The sequence below is a fragment of the Camelina sativa genome, chromosome 10 (assembly GCF_000633955.1).
Source record: "Camelina sativa cultivar DH55 chromosome 10, Cs, whole genome shotgun sequence".
Lineage (NCBI taxonomy): Eukaryota > Viridiplantae > Streptophyta > Magnoliopsida > Brassicales > Brassicaceae > Camelina > Camelina sativa.
In genome coordinates, this window is record NC_025694.1 from 6875096 (window position 1) to 6895100 (window position 20005).

Sequence of the window (20005 nt, forward strand, 5' to 3'; positions counted from 1 at the left end):
TAGAGTTCAACCATTTTTTGTCTAACTCATCAAACACACAACTCTCTAAAATTACCACAAACCTAGACATGGCTCATGGTTGTATCCTACGCATTCCGTAGAGATGTCAAGTCATAGCAATGGCTTAATCACAAGGTATATTCATAAGATAATATTTATTCTTTATTCATATTTTAATCTTTATGTTTGAGAGTCTCTGTATGTAATCACATATTATATCTTCATCTTCGTAAGTACTATACCATTATAATCCACAATGTTTTTCCTTTTCTCATAATTTTTTTTTTGGTAGTCATTGCGCGCGGGACAAATCATAACGAACTTACCTTATGACATCTTCTTAGATGAAGATTCATCTTTTTAAGTGAATTGACGCTTCTCCTTGGAAGCACCCTAATAAACAGTAACAATAGATAATAGATTGGAAAATCAATCAGTCAAGGTAAGTAATTGTGGGTGATCATGAGCTAGACTAAGTGACGAAGATTTTATCCAATGATCCAAAACCCATAAAAAAAAGCTTTCAGAAATTGAGGAAGTGACGAAGATTTCATCCGACGATCGGAGAAGAAAAGAAAGAGATGTCTTTGACGATGCCTTTAGGTTGCATGACTTATTACGTTTTTTTCCCTCTCCAACACAAAATATAATAAATCCTATAAATAACATGATTATGATATTATGTTTTCCGCTGTAGTTAGATTCTTTTATTGTCCGCTGGGCATATGCGATNTTTTTTTTTTTTTTTTTTTTTGTCAACAAACACTCCTTTAGATTAAGTTACAGATTTACAAACTTTTCTCTAAGGGAAGCCGAACGCAGACCAGTAAACTTACACAGGAGGAGACTTGACCATAGTATGTTGTTTACAAACCATGAAATAAAACAGAAAGAAATATAACTAGCCTTAAAAGCTAAAACAAATGGATTAAAGACAGGATTAAAGACCTAAAAAAATAAAGAGCACTACTATGCTAGTAGGCCATCCAAATATGGGGAGTGTGATCTGTTGCCAAACTGATAACTCCGATGATAAACATTGCCGCATAGGATTCATAAGATTCCTAGCAGTTTTATGCTTCCAATATTGCGCTTGAAGTGTCGAAACACCCATTCCCTGAAAAAAGAGGTCGCAAGAAGGACGAGAAATACATCTCGCAGTCCCAGAACCATAGTCTGCAAATAGAAGAGAAACCCAAAGCCATATGATTGCCATCCACGGTCCCGATCCAAGCATTAAGCTTCGTAGAGAGATAAAGCCCTTGCGTATGGCTGTGTACAATGATACACAAGCGTATCCATTCCCATTGAGATAGACATCAATGACGAAAAAACATGTTTTCTCCCATTTGAAATTGATATGAGAAGACACACACCTCGCAGTTGAGGGATATACATCAAAAGGGTCTCTCTTTGCTCAACAAAGAGGAATTTAAAAGAAACTCTTTCCTCACAGGAGTATACAAGGGGCTCAGAGTACGACACTACAAAGACCATCTTTCTAAGTGTGTTCGTACCGCCAATATGCGTTCTCGCATGTATGGTTGAGGTGAAGTTTTTAACAGCAATATCCAGTAAGAATAAAGATACCATGATTCTATCCATAATGGAGGATTTTGATGAGAACAATTTCTCCAAAAAAGAAGGACTAAGTGTAAGTGATCTAACACATGAGGAGGAAAATGATATATATAGGAATAAAGCTACAAAAAGACCCTTACGGAATAAGAGTTGTACATTGGAGCTACAACGATACACTTGCACAATTTGCAGATATAACTTTTGATGCTTAACTTTTGATAAAAACATCAAATCTAGTAAGTTAAAACAATACATCTTAACCACTAAGATGATTTGTGCTCTATCCCTTTTACATGAAAGGAGCAATCTCTCCACATGGGAGGAAGTGATTGAATAACGGAATAGACCACATGACAATCTGGCCCAGGTCAAGGCCCACCATAAAGCAAAGCCGTAAGTGGTGTGAGTGAGAAAAGAACAAACGGCTAGGTTTAGGGGAAGTGTCAAGAGGATCTCGCCGGAAATGAGACAACAGGAGAAACCGGCAAGGGCGGACGTACGTTACGGTAAACCGGGGCACTTGCCACGGTTAAACTTTTCAGATTAATGTTATTTTACATGAGTTTTTAAGTATGCCCCTGCTAAAATATTTTTTATTGCCCCTATTACCCTATTTTCTTCTTAGATATACTTTTTGTGTTGTGTATAATATTAAAATATCCTACAAATACAATACAAAAACTTAATTTTGTTTATATTTCCTATGTTAACAAGCCCATATTCTATTAATAAAACAAAATTTTGTTACTTATATTAACTTGAAACTAATCAAATATTTTTAACTGATATAATTTTATTTAAAAAAATAATAAATAATAATTTAATATTATTGCCCCGGATAAAATAATTTTCTGGATCCGCCACTGGAAACCGGCTGAGTAGAGACCAGTGAAGGGAGGTGGATCTCCTCTACTACGAAGGAGTAGCCGTTGACGGCGTTCAATGGGAGCAGATCTAGATTTACCATGCTGCGAGAACTCAAGTGAGAGAATTTTGGCTACAACATCCGTCAACTCCAAGCATAACCCGTGGTCAAAAAAGCAGAAACTGCTTTGTGGACATGAGGAGAGAGTGAAGAGCAACACGAGATAAGGAGATGAGTAAGGTATGTGCGGTGGATCCGGTGACTCTGGTGGAACCAGTGTGTGAAGAGAACTCCGCAAACTGTTCTTCACTTGATAGTGACAAAGTTGAATAAGAAGATTTGGCTGATTTGCTCGCCAGCGCTACGAGTGGCTGGCAGAAAGAGAGAGAAGGAATGGGGAAGATCTCACCAGAAACCATGGTGGAAGTAAGGAAGAAAGATCTCGCCGGCGACTAGAGGCCGATGGAATGCGAGGTAAAGTCTTCGGACGAGTGGGTCCGAGAAAATAGATAAAGAACGCCGTTTAATAGTAGATAGAGTCTGAGAATTGTCGCCGGAGAAGACTCATCTTGGGGATGAGCGGCTATCTCAACTTCTGTGCCTGGGAGAGAGTTTAAACTAGGGCGAACCCCAACTAGGGCGTAGGGACAGGCCCGACTATCTCTTTTGCGATTCTATAATCCTCTAACACAAAATATAATAATAAATCCTATAAATTCTAATTGAGAACATTAATTAAATCAAATATATTAAAAACAAAATATGTGATCATCATAGCGGCGGGTTATCCGCATTAAGGTCTGTCTATATAACTAAAGTCCACTGGGCATATGCAATTGCGGGTCTAAATATTTCAGTGAGAAAATGCATAGTTTATGGATTTATTAGCTTACTATAAAAAACATAGAATAAATTAAAAAATATATATATTAATCAATAACAAATTGAATTTAAAAAACTTTTTAAAATATAAACTATAAGTATAATACATAAGAAGAAAAAACCTATATTCTCTCTTATAACATAACACTTGTTATGTGGTCCATACAAAACGATAATTTAATTAGATAAAAACTTTAATAATTAGAACTTTAAAAAGCAAGCAGATTAAAGAAAATATTTTAAAAAAAAAAATTTGTCCTGCAGTGTACCGCGGGTTTAAACCTAGTATAATTATATATTATATAACCTATCAATGTTTGAAAAGAAATCACAGATTTGTATTCTTAATGCAACATAATATGTGATCTCATTTATGATCCAAAAAAAAAGAAGTTAAAACTTCATTTTAATACTATATATCAATAAGATTTATTTAATCAAAAAGATAATTGTATATAGTGTATGAGAAATCCCACATTAAAAGGGAAGAAAACTTTGAGTAATAGATACACTACATAAAGAACAAAACTTGGGTTCACCCCTAGGGGTGAACCTCTTCATTCACCACCTTATAAAATAAGGAAATAAAATCTGTATACATTATTATAAAATTAAAAACTTAAACCGTTCTTTAATAATCTCAAACCGACATATAATTTCGTTCTACTTGTAAAATCTAAACCCTAACCATCTCATTTGTGAACCCAAACCGACATATAATTTCGTTCTACTTGTAAAATCTAAACCCTAACCATCTCATTTGTGAACCCAAACCGACATATAATTTCGTTCTAATTGTAAAATCTACTCTAACATCTCATTTGTGAACCCAAACCGACATATACTTTCGTTCTACTTGTAAAATCTAAACCATAATCATCTCATTTGTGAACCCAAACCGACATATAATTTCGTTCTAATTGTAAAATCTAAACCCTAACCACCTCATTTGTAAACTCAAACCGACATATAATTTCGTTTTGATTGTAAAATCTAAACCCAAACCACTTCATTTGTAAACCCAAACCGACATATAATTTTGTTCTAATTTTAAAAATCTAAACCAAGCCAATATTTAACTTTCCTTAATTAAAAGTATTCAGAATTTGTTTGTTTAATTTGTTTTACTTTTTAATTTATTTTTTAAATGAACTATTAGATGGAAGATTCTGATTGGTTGAGAGAAGAGGAAAAAAAGTTCACTCATAATGGTGAACCTAAATATTTTTCCTACATAAACCAATCTACACATAGAAATTTAGTTGAGTTGGAACCCACAAAACTTAGCATAGTGTATAAATAATTTAATTAGTTGGAACCCACATACTTATTTTAGTTTTTGTATCACTAGAAAATGAATGCGGTATTACAAAAAAAATCATCAGCTCGGACTTGGCTTCTGTAGAAGGATAGTGGTCAGGTGAGTATGGAGACCACCAAACGGCCATCATTACTCTGCTCCCTTACTTATATCATTCAACACATTAGATTGGCTATCAATCCTTAGTTAATCATGTGGTTAAGTCATTGAAGCCTTTCCTACAACGTAAAAGCTTCTTACAAACTTAGTTCATATTACGGTTGATTTGTCCAACCTTATTTTTTCAAATAAATTATTCGATATTACAATCATGGAATCTCGTCAAACTCTTACGACATGCTTTTTGACTTATGCTAACTTTTTTCTCCATCGTCTTGACTTTGCAGAAGCGAGTAATTGTTTAAGTGTACATAGTGCTATGACCTATGAAGATGGATTTGGGCGGTATATAATTAAATAACAGACCTATGTTTCGTTTTCCCGAAATCAACTGCCAAAAGTTACAACAAACGATTAAGAAAAATGAAAGTGACACATTAACGCCTTAGCTTATCTTTTTCTTCATTCTTCTTCTTTTTTACCTATGCTTTGTTTTCCAGGAGGGCAGAAATTGAACCAAAATTTTGTTGATATACCGAATAAAGAATCGACGACGTGACATTATACTAAACTCGCTCTATGGTAGAATGTCTCTGCACCATATAGCAAAAGTTCTCTGAGGAGGCTAATTATCCGTAAAAAGATTACAAACATTGGAGATAAGATATTGTTGCATATTTTTTAATGTATTATCAAAAGAAAAAATAATCACTTTATCCAAAAAAATAAAAACAAAAAAATCTTATAGTGTGGACACTGACTGACAAGTGACATCGACTAATCTCTCGTAAGTCGTAACCATCAACTCATAATTCTAGATACCAAAATTAAACGCAACTGCTAATCTCTCTAATCTTTTCCTTTGTCAAAACCAACTGCTAATCTCTTTTAGACTCTAGAGATAGCGACATAACTTCATTATTTCATAATAATTCATACAATTTTATTAATATTTAATTTTAGTTTCGTGGGAAACATTGAAATTTAAAAGCCTCTACTAACATAAAGCTTCTCTTAACAACTCTTTATAAATCAAAAGTTAATAATATTTTCATATTGTTTTTTTTAAGTCACTTATTCACAATGGGGTTTTAAACTCATATAAATTCATGTTGTATTAAACAATAAATGAGTTTAAAACCGCATAGTGAGTTAGACCATCTCCACCGGTTAATATTTCACATAGTTTCATATTCATTAAAAACAAATAAATAATAACAAAAAGAGATAAGGTGAGAAAAATAAGATGAGAGGTGAGAAATAATACCGTTTCTCAAATAGTTAATAGTTATATTTTTCTGATTTAATCTTTAAAACAAATAATCATACTATATTAAAATTATTAAAATAATATATATTGAAATCATTTTTAACTATGGATATGCTCTTAGTGACACATCAACGACTATGTTACTTTTAGACCATTAGGATTTTTGTTAGTAATTTAAAAAAATAAAGATCTAATATATTTTTTCTTTTTGAAATTGTTTATAAATTAACGCAGTCCAATATTTTAAAGTTATATAAGATATGTTTATGTCTTAAATTGACGTTAAAACAACGACGAAGTAGCCTTTGAGCGAATAATGTTACCGATCGAGTAATATATATAGAGAGAGATGTTTGATCCTCATTGAGAGTCAGTAAGTTCTAAAAAACCAAATAGATCCTTCTTTGCTTTATTTAACTACATTAGCATAACGTTCACACATTTGCACTCAAAATATGGAGTCGTCGCGGAGCCTCGAGCACGTGCTCTCCATGCAAGGTGGCGATGATGTCGTCAGCTACGTGAAAAACTGTTACGGTCCAGCCGAAGCTTTAGCCTTGAGCAAACCAATGCTGGTGTCAGCTATCCACTCTATTAAGCTTACCAAAGGATGCTCCTACTCTCACCTGAAGATAGCCGATCTAGGTTGCGCAATCGGAGACAACACCTTTTCCACGATCGACACGGTGGTTGAGGTGTTACGGCGGAAGCTGGCCGTGGATGAAGACAGAGAAACCGAGACGGAGTTTGAGGTCTTCTTCTCTGACTTGCCTTCTAACGACTTCAACACGTTGTTTCTGTCGTTCGATGAGAAAGTGAACGGTTCCAGCCGGAAGTACTTCGCGGCTGGCGCTCCGGGGTCGTTCTATAAGCGGCTGTTTCCCAAAGGAGAGCTCCATGTCGTTGTGACTATGAGCGCCTTACAATGGCTCTCTCAGGTATATATGGATCATCCTCTATTTATTCAACATCTTTAAAGTACTAATGTTAATTTTGGTGAATATATATATGAAGGGTGATGAACAGTTGGTATATATTTTGAAGATTCATATTGATTACTAGACTAATGAAACTATATAAAAGTAGATTTCTACCTGATCGTCGTTTCTTCTAATGTGAACGTTAATATGAACGATATCTCAAAAACAACAATTGATAATTAAAGTCCGAACCAACTTTATTTCTGTAACTGAATTTATTCTTTTCTGGTGTGTACATGTACCCTATCATGTTTCAATTTTTTAATGAAAACCCATAAAACGTTACATTTCCTTGTACATTGGATATGATGTTAGATACCCGAAAAGGTGATGGAGAAAGGATCGAAGTCATGGAACAAGGGAAGGGTGTGGATTGAAGGAGCAGAGAAGGAAGTCGTGGAGGCATACGCGGAGCAATCAGATAAGGACTTAGCCGAATTCTTGAAATGTCGCAAAGAGGAGATTGTGGTAGGAGGAGTGTTGTTCATGTTGATGGGTGGTCGACCATCTGGCTCAGTCAGCCAAATCGGTGATTCTAACTCGATTCTGAAGCACCCTTTCACAACTTTGATGGATCAAGCTTGGCAAGATCTAGTAGACGAGGTAATCTCATGATGACGTCATTATGTTTCTTTTGTGATGCCTTTCATGTTTTATGTATGGATTTTACAAAACGTCTCTTTATTGACCTTGTAAAAGGGTTTAATTGAAGAGGAGAAACGAGATGGTTTTAACATCCCGGTGTACTTTAGAAGCATGGATGAGATCGTTGCTGCGATTGATCGTTGTGGTGGTTTTAAGATAGAGAAAATGGAAAACNAGCTCTCTCTCTTCTTCCTCAAGAAATACTCTATTGCCTCGAGAATGCGAGGAAGAGGTGCACGTAGCGGCTTCGGGAGCTCTTGTGGCGGCGATGGCTCGACCTCTACGCTAAACCAACATCAAAAGAATGATGTGGGCCTTTCGGTTACTCCTGAAAACACTCCTTTCAGTGGAGGGTCGCCGAGAACGCTAGAGGAGATGATACTTCAGCTAGAGGTTGAAGAAGATCTTGTTCGAAGAGCTAGACTCCGTGAATCTTACTACGGTACTTATGATAACTACGATGATGATGATGATAAGTTACCTCATCAGCCCGTTCGGATGTCATGCGTTAACAGTTCCGATATTTTGAGGTGCATACTTGCTTTATCTATTACATTATGGCAATAATTAAGACGAATATCCCGTATTCGATAGGGAAAAACAACTACCGGTTTTGATTTCGAGTACGAAATAAGTTATTAGTTATATGACAAGAAGTTATATAATTTCAGAATGTTTGATTGTCTATTCCATATTATGTTTTATTGTTATATGACAACAAGTTATGTTATATTTGCGTGCCCCCGTTAAGGTCTGCGAGGAACGCGTTGAATCAGTACCCACGTTTCTCGTTGGACGGTAAGGATGCGATGTACCGGTCATCGTTCCGGCGCCAGCTTGGCACCAGTGTTGACATGACATTACAGGAAGGACGGAGATCCCACTGCGGGGACCAACGGACATCGAAGAGATCAAGCCAAGCGAGCTTGGAGACAAAACGCCTGCCTCGGACGGTGGCTGGAGAAAGTGTGGTATGGTGCAAGACAGGGGTGGTTGCAAAGCTGATGGGCTTGGAGATGATACCTGTTCCGGTCAAGGGGAAGAAGGGAAAAGATAAGTTAGGGACTCTGCTCAAAAGGGAGCGTCTAAGGAGGAGAGAGCGGACGTTGGACATTAATGGTCGGATCGGTCCAACGACTGAAGCTTCTTGCTCGTCCGAAGGATTTAACATGACGAGGCCAATCAGAGCGGTTGGATCCCGAGTCGCGTGGGTGGATGGCCCACAGTCCCTTTCCCATAGAGTCACGTTTCAAAACTAGCCTATTGAAAACCTTCATGTTATTATATCTATAAATTTTCATCACTGATGGATTTAGTAACTACTTTTATGTTTCTTATAAATTTTCAAGACTAATAAAAATTAAGATTCTCAAAACTCGAGCACAAATATTTTTTCTCACTCAATTAATTCTCTCCGAGACAGAAATCTTAGGAATCAAGTGAAAAGCACAGTATACAAGTTCTGTCTCAAGCTCAGATTTTTAGTTTCAGATAGAGTCAGATGTTTATGGCCGAGAGTACACTGCGACTCAACTGGAAAAATACCTAACATACTTTGTTTGAGAAGGCCCAAGAAAGTTGTGGATTTGTGTTGGATATTTCATACGGGAAGTCCTAGCTCAGACATACTCATGATCCTTTTGTTCAATGCAATCCTCTTCTGTCCCAAGAGCGAAGTCATGGACGCCACCTAATGAGTCAAGACATGAGAATTTGATGAGACGTTCATTGCAATGAAGCTAAAACAATGGGAGAGACGAATAAAGTCAGACTCACTTCGGCTCTAAGCTTGATAGCATCCCTTCCAGGAATTTGCCGAAGTCCGTCCATCAAATCTGCAGAGAACAGAGATCTCTGTGTAAAATTGAAATCTGACGTAGCGGCATCATCAAAGATACCATCGGAAGGGAGAAGGGAGTAAAAATAAAGCTTGTTCAACATTACCTGCAGCTTCACATTCAACCTTGTGGACGGACTTAGCCAGACGATGTATATCATTTCCAGAGTTCCTATAGATATAACAGTAGTAGCCAATAGCCATATTAACACAAATGATGTCAATAGCTTAGTACGATAAGTGGTAGCGTCGATGTTGGTGCATACATGAGTTCAGAGAGACCGCGTTTCATATCCTTCTCTGCTAAAGTCGCCCTCTCAAGCAATTTCTTGCTCTCCTTTTTCATCAAGTCTACAGACATGTTCAACTCCTGAACATGCTTCTCAGCTCTCAAGAACTGTGCCTAATGAGATGATTTTGAAGTGGATGTAAAAACAAGAGAAGGGACACAAACCAGGGCAAGTATAACAACGAACAAATTTGAATGGTAGATACCTCTTCGCTTTGAAATCGGCCTAGTGTTTGACGAAACAAGAATCTTCTTGGGCCTGTAAGCAGTAGAACAACAGAAAATCAGATTCAAACAAGACACATCTAAGTAAAACAGATGTAATACTATTTGGATGCTCCTACGCAAAGGAATATTGTAAGTTGTAAAAGTGATAAGAGAGTAGAGGTTATACCTCGCATCAGAACAAGACTAGCAGCGACACCAATCCCAACAGCAGCAGCCGGATGCTCCTTTGCGTACGTCAATTCTTCTGCAAAGAAAACAAAACCAGCAGAGGATAAAATCAATAAGCCGAGACAAATCTAGTGAATCATGCGAGGAAGATTATAGTTTCAGATCACTATAAGATGCACTACAAGTACATATGGAGGTTTTAGGCAAATATGTTATATGATTATATCTCAATGGTTTGATCTAAAATATTCGTTCCTAAGCACTACATTAGTCTCTACAAGTATAACTTTTTTTTCACGAAATTTGGCTGCAAGTTACCTGTTACTTTGCTGAAGAAAGCATTCTCATAGGTCTTATATTGAGTCAAAGCATGTGGAATGAAATCCTGCAATTTCAGAAACCAAAATCAAAACTACAACAGGATTGTACGGGATACGAAGACACAATTGTAGACTGGGATCACTGCCAATAAGTTCTAATGCTATTATTCAACAAGAAGATTTCACCATATGAACAAAACTTAGCACCATGCCAATACATAGAAACGTCTAATCAGAGCAAATCCTGTTTTGAATCGAACTCATTTCAAGTAATTAAAGCTTATGAGATATTGAATTCCAAATCCATGGTTTGAAATCCTGAAAATTTGTTGCTAAGAATCTCGATTCGTAAGAAACGTCATGGTGAACAAAAGAGAGAGAGAGAGTCAGAGAGAGTTAACAACCTGTATAGAGCGGAACTGAGAGGTCGAGTTTTCACGGAAGGAACGAGCAGAGCGCATGGCGGAATCCGTCGATTCCTTCACCGTCTGTTGGAGATCACCCACCCATTTCTCTGCTCCTCCCATGGCTTCCCCCACCGAATCAACCACTCCAATCGCTTTATGCTCCGTCGCATCAGAAACAGTTTCAGTCGCGATCGCTGGAGCCGAATCGTCGGTAACGCCGGTTGCTTCGGTTTCGCTCATCGTCTCCGATTTGCCTTTTCTGACACCCGAGACAAACGCTAAGCTTCTTCTTTCAACTTCACCTTTCACCGGTTCGGTTCGATTCGATTCGGTTCAGTTTGATTCTAAATTAGAACTTGGTTTAAATCGGTTAAGGTCGACCCGGCCCCTTTATATATCAATTTGTAGTTAATGGGCTTTTAAGATTGGGTCTGCAACTACATTGCATTTCTCTTTCTTCGTCTTCGTGTTCCTTTCCTCCATCATTCCTCTTTTTTCTTTTTTTTTCTCCCACCATTTCTGCAGACCTCCTCCCAGAAGATAAAAAAGACAACAATAAAAGAGCTCTCTTTCCTCTTGGTGGAGATCTCTCAGTTAAAGAAGAGAAAATATTTCTTTTTCTCTGGATCTCCAAAAAGTAAGAACATTTACAAGGTTTGGTTTTGTATCTGTTTTGTTTAGATTACTCTATGAGAATTGGGATTTTTCTTTTTCACGGATTAGCTCTAGTTCCAATTATTCATTGGTTGGTAAAGTTTTTATATTTCGTCAATTATTTAATTAGTTTATTCGTGTTTGCATAGAAAACTTGGTTTTCTTGCGTTTCCCTGTCTGAATATTGAGCTATTGATCTTAATGAAGATGAGTTTTTTTGGGAATGCCGTTATATTTATTTGGATCTGCTGAAACTGAATATAGTACGGATGGAACAAAGATGGGAAATTTATAGGTTTTCATCATGTTCTTCTTCTGGTTGTTTCAGAAACGAGAGATTTAGGTGGGGAAGGAAAGCAGGAGGAAGAGGCAATGGCAGCTAGGTATTGGTGTCATATGTGTACACAAATGGTGAATCCAATCATTGATGCTGAGATCAAATGTCCCTTTTGCCAAAGCGGGTTTGTCGAGGAAATGAGTGGTGAGATTAATGGTGGCAGCAGCGGTCTAAGGGAGGTTCAAGACCCTGAGATCGATTTTGGTACAGACCGTGCATTGTCTCTATGGGGTCCAATCTTGCTTGGAATGATGAGCAATCCTCGGAGACGTAGAAGGTTTAGGAGGACAGAGTTTGGTGTTGATAATGATGATGATGAGGTCAATGGTGCTGCTGCTGATGATGTTGTTGGTGGAAATGACCGCAATGTCCATCATCGTCGTCATAGGCACAGGCAACAAGGTAGAGAGATTGATTTAGACAGAGAGTTTGAGTCTATCCTTAGGAGGAGACGAAGAAGCTCCGCTACCATACTGCAGTTGCTTCAGGGGATTCGTGAAGGGATTACTTCCGAGTATGAGAGCTCAGACCGAGACCCGTTTAATCAGTCAGCTGTTGTTCAGGGATCGACGAGTTTGAATCAAAACCGGAACAACACTTCTCTTTCTGCTATTGGAGATTACTTTGTTGGACCTAGTTTAGACCACTTGCTTGAACATCTAGCTGATAACGATCCTATCAGGCATGGAACTCTACCAGCTCGGAAAGAAGCCGTGGAGAATCTCCCAACGGTCAAGATAAGTGAGCCATTGCAATGCTCGGTTTGTTTGGATGATTTTGACAAAGGAAGTGAAGCTAAAGAGATGCCTTGTAAGCACAAGTTTCACATCCGGTGTATAGTACCGTGGCTCGAGCTTCACAGTTCGTGTCCTGTCTGCCGATATGAACTCCCTCCTGATGATGAGNGAGTTTGGTGTTGATAATGATGATGATGAGGTCAATGGTGCTGCTGCTGATGATGTTGTTGGTGGAAATGACCGCAATGTCCATCATCGTCGTCATAGGCACAGGCAACAAGGTAGAGAGATTGATTTAGACAGAGAGTTTGAGTCTATCCTTAGGAGGAGACGAAGAAGCTCCGCTACCATACTGCAGTTGCTTCAGGGGATTCGTGAAGGGATTACTTCCGAGTATGAGAGCTCAGACCGAGACCCGTTTAATCAGTCAGCTGTTGTTCAGGGATCGACGAGTTTGAATCAAAACCGGAACAACACTTCTCTTTCTGCTATTGGAGATTACTTTGTTGGACCTAGTTTAGACCACTTGCTTGAACATCTAGCTGATAACGATCCTATCAGGCATGGAACTCTACCAGCTCGGAAAGAAGCCGTGGAGAATCTCCCAACGGTCAAGATAAGTGAGCCATTGCAATGCTCGGTTTGTTTGGATGATTTTGACAAAGGAAGTGAAGCTAAAGAGATGCCTTGTAAGCACAAGTTTCACATCCGGTGTATAGTACCGTGGCTCGAGCTTCACAGTTCGTGTCCTGTCTGCCGATATGAACTCCCTCCTGATGATGAGACAAAGGTAGATCCGGTAAGACCGAGAACAAGAACTCTAGAGATCAACATAAGTAATGAGAATATGGAAGATGATGCAAGCAATAATAATGTGAGCGAGAGAAGGTTCTCTTTTCCGTGGCCATTCAGCGGATTATTCTCTTCTTCTTCTTCTTCTTCTTCTTCTTCTTCTTCATCCGCATCGGCCTCAGGGTCATCTCATCTTGGTGAGAACTCATAATCTTGATAAAGGAAAACATCATCACTATTCCTCAGCTTGTAGTACATAAAATCTTGTTCACTCAGATTTTTGAATATAACAAATAAACACTTTGGATGAATGGAATCTTCTCTTTATTTGTTTGATATCATCTTGCTTGACTTTGAATTTAGTTGTGGACTGCATGCAATGCATTATCTCCAAATACGAATCCCAAAGCTATGTGATCACGAGCCAAATGATTCACGTTACACATTTTGGCAAGATATATTCAAAATATAGACTTTACTTATGCAATTGCACTCGTACCAAACAAAGCAGAGTATGGTCCAACAACGTTATGTAATGTGTGAAGTTTCAACTTGTCAACCACACTCCACACACAAAAAAAAGTAAATAAAAAAATCAAAAGATACTTGGAGTTTCCATGTCAAACAAGAGTAGTAAACTTTATGAATAATATCCAAAACGTTAAGAAACTCCGGAAAAACGCGTAACGCCAAATGAGATCACTTGACAGTCAAGATCTTGATAACAATAGCGTTACCTGTACGGAGGAGAGCCACCACGGAGTCTCCTGTCTTGCACAGTNTAGACCACTTGCTTGAACATCTAGCTGATAACGATCCTATCAGGCATGGAACTCTACCAGCTCGGAAAGAAGCCGTGGAGAATCTCCCAACGGTCAAGATAAGTGAGCCATNTGATCCAGCGTACAGCACCGGGACTAAACCCCGGAAGATGAGGCTGTGTCTGGCCGGTGCCTCGTTGCTACACGACCAATCAAAAGAGTCGGACGTGATTTCGGGAACTACAACAGACAAAATGGGTATCCCTGGTCTGTACTTAGCCACCAGTTTCGCAGTGCTGCCTCCTCTGGTCAACACCAAAATGAGAGTGGCTCTAGAGGAAGTAGCGGTTCTGACTGCAGAGGAAGCAAGTGACTCGATCGGGCTCATGGGAACCTCAGCGTGAAGCATTATTCTCTTGAAGATGTCTCCATAGTCCAGTGTGCTCTCTGCTTCCACACATATCTTCGCCATGGTACGGACAGCAAGCTCTGGATATGCTCCTGCTGCGGTTTCACCGCTCAGCATGACACAGTCCGTGCCATCGAGGACAGCGTTTGCAACATCAGTAGCTTCTGCTCTTGTTGGTCGTGGGGATTTGATCATAGACTCGAGCATCTGAGTCGCTGTAACCACTGGCTTCCCCATGAAGTTGCACTTGTAGATCATCACTTTCTGAGCTAAGAATATCTTCTCGATTGGGATCTCCATTCCGAGGTCACCTCTAGCGATCATAAACGCATCTGAGTTTACCAAGATGTCATCAAAGTTAGCCACACCTTCTTGGTTTTCAACCTGACAATATCAAAAGTAACATATCATAAGAATTTGATTATGAAAATGTGATATTAGTTTGCGTGGCGTTTAAATATGTATACCTTTGACATGAGAAGAATGGTTTTGGCATGTTTCCCGAGTAGCTTCCTAACCTGTACCAAGTCTGAACCTTTTCTGACGAAAGACAGAGCAATCATGTCGATTTTATTTGGAACTCCCCATTCAAGAATGTCTTGCTTGTCTTTTTCAGTTAGAGTTGGGAGATCAACCACAACACCAGGGAGATTAACGTTCTTCCTCTCACCAAGCATTGATGTGTTCTCACAACGGCAACGAACCGTGCCCTTTGCTTTGTCACAAGAAAGAACCTTTAAGGAGATGGTACCATCGGCACAGAGTATCACCATGCCTGGATTGACATCTTCAGCTAACTTTTTGTAGCTCATGCAAATCGTCTTATCATCACCTTTCAAGTCATAGTCTGTCGAAATGGTGATTTCTTGGCCTTGTTTCAACTGGATAGGTTTCCCATCCTTTAAGAACCCGGTTCGAATCTCTGGTCCCTGCCAAACAAATCCAAAATCCTTTCTTATAGCATTATTCAGAAACCAAAAGGGTCCCCCAAAACATATAATCTATCAAAAAGAGTACGTATCAGCTAACATCAAGCTACATAAACCAAGTAACAGACGAATGAGTGAGAATTTCAAGCAAAAACATTATTGACAGTGTCTACATCTTCAAGATGATAAAGGTAAGATTCCTAATCAACCAACATCGGTTGTTTGCTGGTTTCTATAAGACACTTTGTCTGTAACACAACGTACCATACCACAAATATCAGGAGACAAATTAAAACGAGTGTCCTCAGATTAACAATGGAATGCACCAATCAGAACTCGAAGAAACGAAGCAATACAAAAACGTTAAAATCAGATATGACATGGATCAATTGTATAATAATGGAGAAAAAAACAGAATCAGGCGTGAACAGAGCCCATTAGCGCCAATGACATCCGTATGTAAATGCACATATATCACAAAGTTTTTAATAAGATTGACCTTGGTGTCGAGCATGACAGCACAGAGCATGCCAGTGTTAAGCATAGCCTGACGAAGATTGTCGAGGGTCTCCTGGTGATATTCATAAGATCCATGAGAAAAGTTGAAGCGAGCCACGCTCATCCCCGCCCTAAGAAGCTTCTCAACCATTGGAACGGATCTGGACGCTGGCCCGAGTGTGCACACGATCTTAGTCTTCGGCCTCTGTTCCATAGCCATCGTAGTAGCGTAAACGATCTCAATGCACAAAATAATAACAAAAGACGATCCGGCCGAGACGATCAAGGACTGTGATGATACTATGTCAGAGAGATCTGATTTGGAGGTCAAGGTAGAGACAGATCTCTTCGTAACCTTTGATGTGGAAATGCAAGTTTGCTGGTTGGTGGGAGGTGCAGAGGCAAAACCTAAACGCAGGTTGCTGGAAAAATCACTTGGGGAAAAAATGAAGAATTTATGTTACAAATATTGTTGTGATTTAAAATAACCACACGTATGAATAAAAATTAATAAATACACAAAATATTCAAAAGTAATAATTAAAGTAATTTTTCTTTTGGTAGAAAAAAAAAATTATTAAAGTGATCATCAAAAGGAATATTTGATTTTACTACGATTCGTAGTCTACGAACAACAATTTATTTCCGTTTTTTTTATCATGGTATTATTGATAGTGTATTTCTAAGATTTGTAGATTATCAGAAGTCGACAGTAACACAATCTTGATAGCATAAATCCCCCAAAAAATCTGAAAATTCTGAACACTCGAGTTTGTTGTAATTCATGTATCCAACAAGTACATTAAAATGTGTAACACTTGATTGATACTTGTCTTGAAAGAAACCTGTCGTCGTCCACTTAGTTTAATCGTATGTAACTTCCGGTCACATCTAAATGAGTTGGCCTATTAGCTCAGTTGGTTAGAGCGTCGTGCTAATAACGCGAAGGTCACAGGTTCGATCCCTGTATAAGCCATTTTATAGTTAAATTCGGTCAGAACGATAAAACGTCGTCGTTTGTTTCCCCTGAGATATTTTTTATTTCCTTTTCCTTATTTTCTTTTCAGTTTACGGATATCGTTATCTGCTACTTCTTCTTCTGACTAACACGACGAAGCAGAGAGAGAGACAAGAAGAGCTCGAAACAAACATATGGAGGGAACCATATCGCCGCTTTGCTTACGTTCTTCCTCGAGTCTCTGTTACTTCTCGAGGAACGTTTCACCAGATTCTCACCGTTCTATAGGATTTACATTGGTGGATTCGCTCCGGCCGACGAACTTGGTTTCACTGCGGACTGGAAATAAACGGTCGTCTTCGTCGTGTCTACGGTTGTTTCTATCCCCGACGAGAAGCGCTCTACGTACGCCGACGATTTCCGCGGAGGAAGTGAAAGATGTTCCGATGCCTAAGATAGATAAGAGCGGTCGATTGAGCAGTCCTCGAGCCGCTCGCGAGCTCGCTCTGTAAGCTTCGTTTTTCTCTCTTTGCTCGTTTCTTAAATCGTATTCGCTTAGTTGATTTGAATGAAAATGGAAATTTAGCTGGGAATTAAAAATTCGTCTTTACTGAAATTGGAACGATTTTGGTTATATCTTTGTGACTTAGTGGGACTAGAATGAAGCTCAAATTAGAGTTCCATGAGTATTGGGTTTAAGGTCTTATCCAAAACCCTAAAACCTGAAATCAATTTTAGTTTAGATGGGATAACTCCAGGCTACATACACTTTGGTTTCCACTGGAATGAACTAGTGTATGATTATTTGCTGTTCGTTTGAATCTGTTCTCTAATTTTCTTATTTTGGATCCCTGTTGGCTGATGATCTTGACAGAGTAATACTATATGCCGCATGCTTAGAAGGATCAGACCCTATTCGTCTCTTTGAGAAGAGAATAAATGCAAGAAGAGGCAAGTATCTCAACTAAACCATGTGTTTTTTATCTTGTTTTTTTGTAATGGATATAGGAATCACATTGTAATCTCTGTGATTTTTGGAATCACTTGCTTGATTTTTTTTCTTGATTTAGATGCTTGTGATGAATAATGTTTGCTTTGTACAGAGCCTGGATACGAGTTTGACAAGAATTCTTTGTTGGAATACAACCACATGAGCTTTGGAGGACCCCCAGTTAAGACAGAAACAAAAGAAGAGGAAGATGAGCTTGTGCGCCATGATGAAAAAGAATCGACAATCGGTTGGTCTTATTCTCGAAATAAGTTTTTCTGTTCTGCTTTACTTATTTATATGGCAAAGAGACTCTTGTCTGGATTGGCTAATAGAAATTTACTTGTTTTAACATGTAAACGACATACTGATACCTGTTTTTTAATCCTCCCTTTTCTGCAGAAGCAGAAGTGCTTTCAGCTCCCCCAAAGCTGGTGTATAGCAAACTTGTATTACGGTAATCTATAACATGTGTCGATGGATAGAAATTGCTGCTTACTTTACTCCAAAATAAATCTTGAATACCCTATTGCTACTATTTATTTTTCCAAAGGTTTGCAAAGAAACTCTTGGCTGCTGTGGTTGATAAATGGGATACTCATGTCGTTATCATCGAGAAAATCTCGCCCCCAGACTGGAAGGTATAAACTAAACACTTGAACTTCAACTACGGTCGAGTACTGGCTCCTTGAAAACTAAGGAACCACCAAACTGAAAACTTCGTTGCTTATCATTATCTTCCGGTGTCTCTTTATTGTGTAGCTCACATTATTATTAGCTGTTTGGCACCCTGAGCTCAACAGTTGACTTTTGAATTAGCTTGAGCATCTCTAGAAGCAGCTTCTTTATTTTGTTGTGTATGCATATCTGTCTTTCTCTTACCACTGATAATAACCTTATGGATGTTTTGGCACCTATTTGCAGAGTGCACCAGCTGGAAGAATACTAGAGTTTTCAATTCTTCACTTGGCAATGTCTGAAGTGGCAGTACTTGAAACCCGACACCCAATAGTCATCAATGAGGTACCATACAGATCTCTACAGTTAGTTTTGCAATGTGATAACCTCTCTCTTGTTGTGAACTTACACTTGTTACAAAAATGATGTGGAAAAGGCTGTTGATCTTGCAAAACGGTTCTGTGATGGATCAGCGCCACGCATAATCAACGGATGCCTAAGGACATATGTCAAGGATAGAGCAGCAACATCAACACCTCAAGCTTTAGAATCGAAGCAAGAAGTATCAGTTTAAGTTAAAAGAAAACCTGCAATCTACGTTAGGAGGCAGGCAGGCAGCCTCAGGATTTTGGTCGTCGGAAAAAGCTCGTAGGCAAAGTGTTGATCCGATGATTTTATATATATATATATAGACGGAGTCACTATGAGGAGAGATTCTGTCTTCACAGGCCGCGTCTGGTTCAAAGGTTTTGATATACCTGAGACTGAATCTGTATCAATTGCAGCTCAACATGAATATTGCTAAGAAACACAAACATGCTCATGTCTGTATTATTAATATATTTACCCAAAGATTTATAATTTTATGTAGTAGTTCTCATGTTTATGTCTTTGTATTCCTTTTCACTTGTGTCCCATATTTGAGAAACAGAAAAAAGCTGTATAATCAGTTTTTCCGTAAAGTTTTCTTTGATTCCTCAAAATGGAGATGTTTTTACTTACAGTAACAGAGGAAAGAGTTTTTTACTTTTTTTTTTTTGTTGTTGTCTTACTCACGTACTAAAAGGGCCCTTGACAAAAAAAAAAAGGAAAAAAGAAAGGCCCAAACCAAAAGATAGAACCCATGAGAGAGAGCTGATGCTAAAACGGCAGCGTAAAGCATAGAGGATTAGGGCATCTTCTTGTAGTCAAACCTCCTCGTGGCCGTATATATATAAACTTCTTTGTATTCATATGATAACAAACAAACTCGCGGCGTATTCATATATCTGTTTATCATTCGATTCGATTTTTGGTGAAATCTCATTAGCAATGGCTCATCTATAGTTTTCGTAGTCGTAGATTCGGATTTTTTTTTTTTTTTTTTTCGTTT

At 38.4% G+C, this 20005-nt stretch overlaps 5 protein-coding genes and 1 non-coding gene across 6 annotated transcripts; 4 read left to right on the plus strand and 2 right to left on the minus strand.

The window, feature by feature from the left end:
* On the plus strand, window positions 6311–9018 carry LOC104720106 (gibberellic acid methyltransferase 1-like). The gene is made up of 4 exons (XM_010438071.2): window positions 6311–6956; window positions 7314–7601; window positions 7698–8173; window positions 8395–9018. Exons 1-4 carry the CDS (start codon window positions 6474–6476, stop codon window positions 8900–8902), a joined length of 1755 nt encoding a protein of 584 aa, XP_010436373.2. The 5' UTR covers window positions 6311–6473; the 3' UTR covers window positions 8903–9018.
* LOC104717609 lies at window positions 9020–11179 on the minus strand. The gene is made up of 8 exons (XM_010435209.2): window positions 10890–11179; window positions 10484–10550; window positions 10164–10241; window positions 9976–10028; window positions 9747–9883; window positions 9588–9652; window positions 9420–9478; window positions 9020–9333 (listed from the first exon to the last, which is right to left on the minus strand). Exons 1-8 carry the CDS (start codon window positions 11130–11132, stop codon window positions 9244–9246), a joined length of 792 nt encoding a protein of 263 aa, XP_010433511.1. The 5' UTR covers window positions 11133–11179; the 3' UTR covers window positions 9020–9243.
* LOC104717611 (E3 ubiquitin-protein ligase RNF126-like) lies at window positions 11417–13766 on the plus strand. The gene is made up of 3 exons (XM_010435211.2): window positions 11417–11529; window positions 11875–12180; window positions 12797–13766. Exons 2-3 carry the CDS (start codon window positions 11919–11921, stop codon window positions 13621–13623), a joined length of 1089 nt encoding a protein of 362 aa, XP_010433513.1. The 5' UTR covers window positions 11417–11529; window positions 11875–11918; the 3' UTR covers window positions 13624–13766.
* On the minus strand, window positions 13871–16356 carry LOC104717610 (probable pyruvate kinase, cytosolic isozyme). Its single transcript, XM_010435210.2, has 4 exons — window positions 16011–16356; window positions 15050–15511; window positions 14247–14966; window positions 13871–14201 (listed from the first exon to the last, which is right to left on the minus strand). The coding sequence occupies exons 1-4, from the start codon at window positions 16227–16229 to the stop codon at window positions 14112–14114; spliced, it is 1491 nt and encodes a 496-aa protein (XP_010433512.1). The 5' UTR covers window positions 16230–16356; the 3' UTR covers window positions 13871–14111.
* Window positions 16912–16985, plus strand: TRNAI-AAU. Its single transcript has one exon. It is a non-coding gene; the product is annotated as a tRNA-Ile (tRNA).
* On the plus strand, window positions 17078–19519 carry LOC104717612 (N utilization substance protein B homolog). The gene is made up of 7 exons (XM_010435212.2): window positions 17078–17475; window positions 17842–17918; window positions 18071–18205; window positions 18358–18412; window positions 18509–18596; window positions 18880–18978; window positions 19070–19519. Exons 1-7 carry the CDS (start codon window positions 17162–17164, stop codon window positions 19205–19207), a joined length of 906 nt encoding a protein of 301 aa, XP_010433514.1. The 5' UTR covers window positions 17078–17161; the 3' UTR covers window positions 19208–19519.

Bases quoted from the DNA above. Each gene is read 5' to 3' on its own strand.
- LOC104717612 (XM_010435212.2), top strand. From the start codon at position 17,162: ATGGAGGGAACCATATCGCCGCTTTGCTTACGTTCTTCCTCGAGTCTC. The intron at 17,476-17,841 runs GTAAGCTTCGTT...TGATCTTGACAG, and splicing joins GCCGCTCGCGAGCTCGCTCT to AGTAATACTATATGCCGCAT. The intron at 18,413-18,508 runs GTAATCTATAAC...ATTTTTCCAAAG, and splicing joins TATAGCAAACTTGTATTACG to GTTTGCAAAGAAACTCTTGG.
- LOC104717611 (XM_010435211.2), top strand. From the start codon at position 11,919: ATGGCAGCTAGGTATTGGTGTCATATGTGTACACAAATGGTGAATCCA.
- LOC104717609 (XM_010435209.2), bottom strand. From the start codon at position 11,132: ATGAGCGAAACCGAAGCAACCGGCGTTACCGACGATTCGGCTCCAGCG. The intron at 10,029-10,163 runs GTATAACCTCTA...TACTGCTTACAG, and splicing joins TAGTCTTGTTCTGATGCGAG to GCCCAAGAAGATTCTTGTTT. The intron at 9,653-9,746 runs GTATGCACCAAC...TTATATCTATAG, and splicing joins CGCGGTCTCTCTGAACTCAT to GAACTCTGGAAATGATATAC.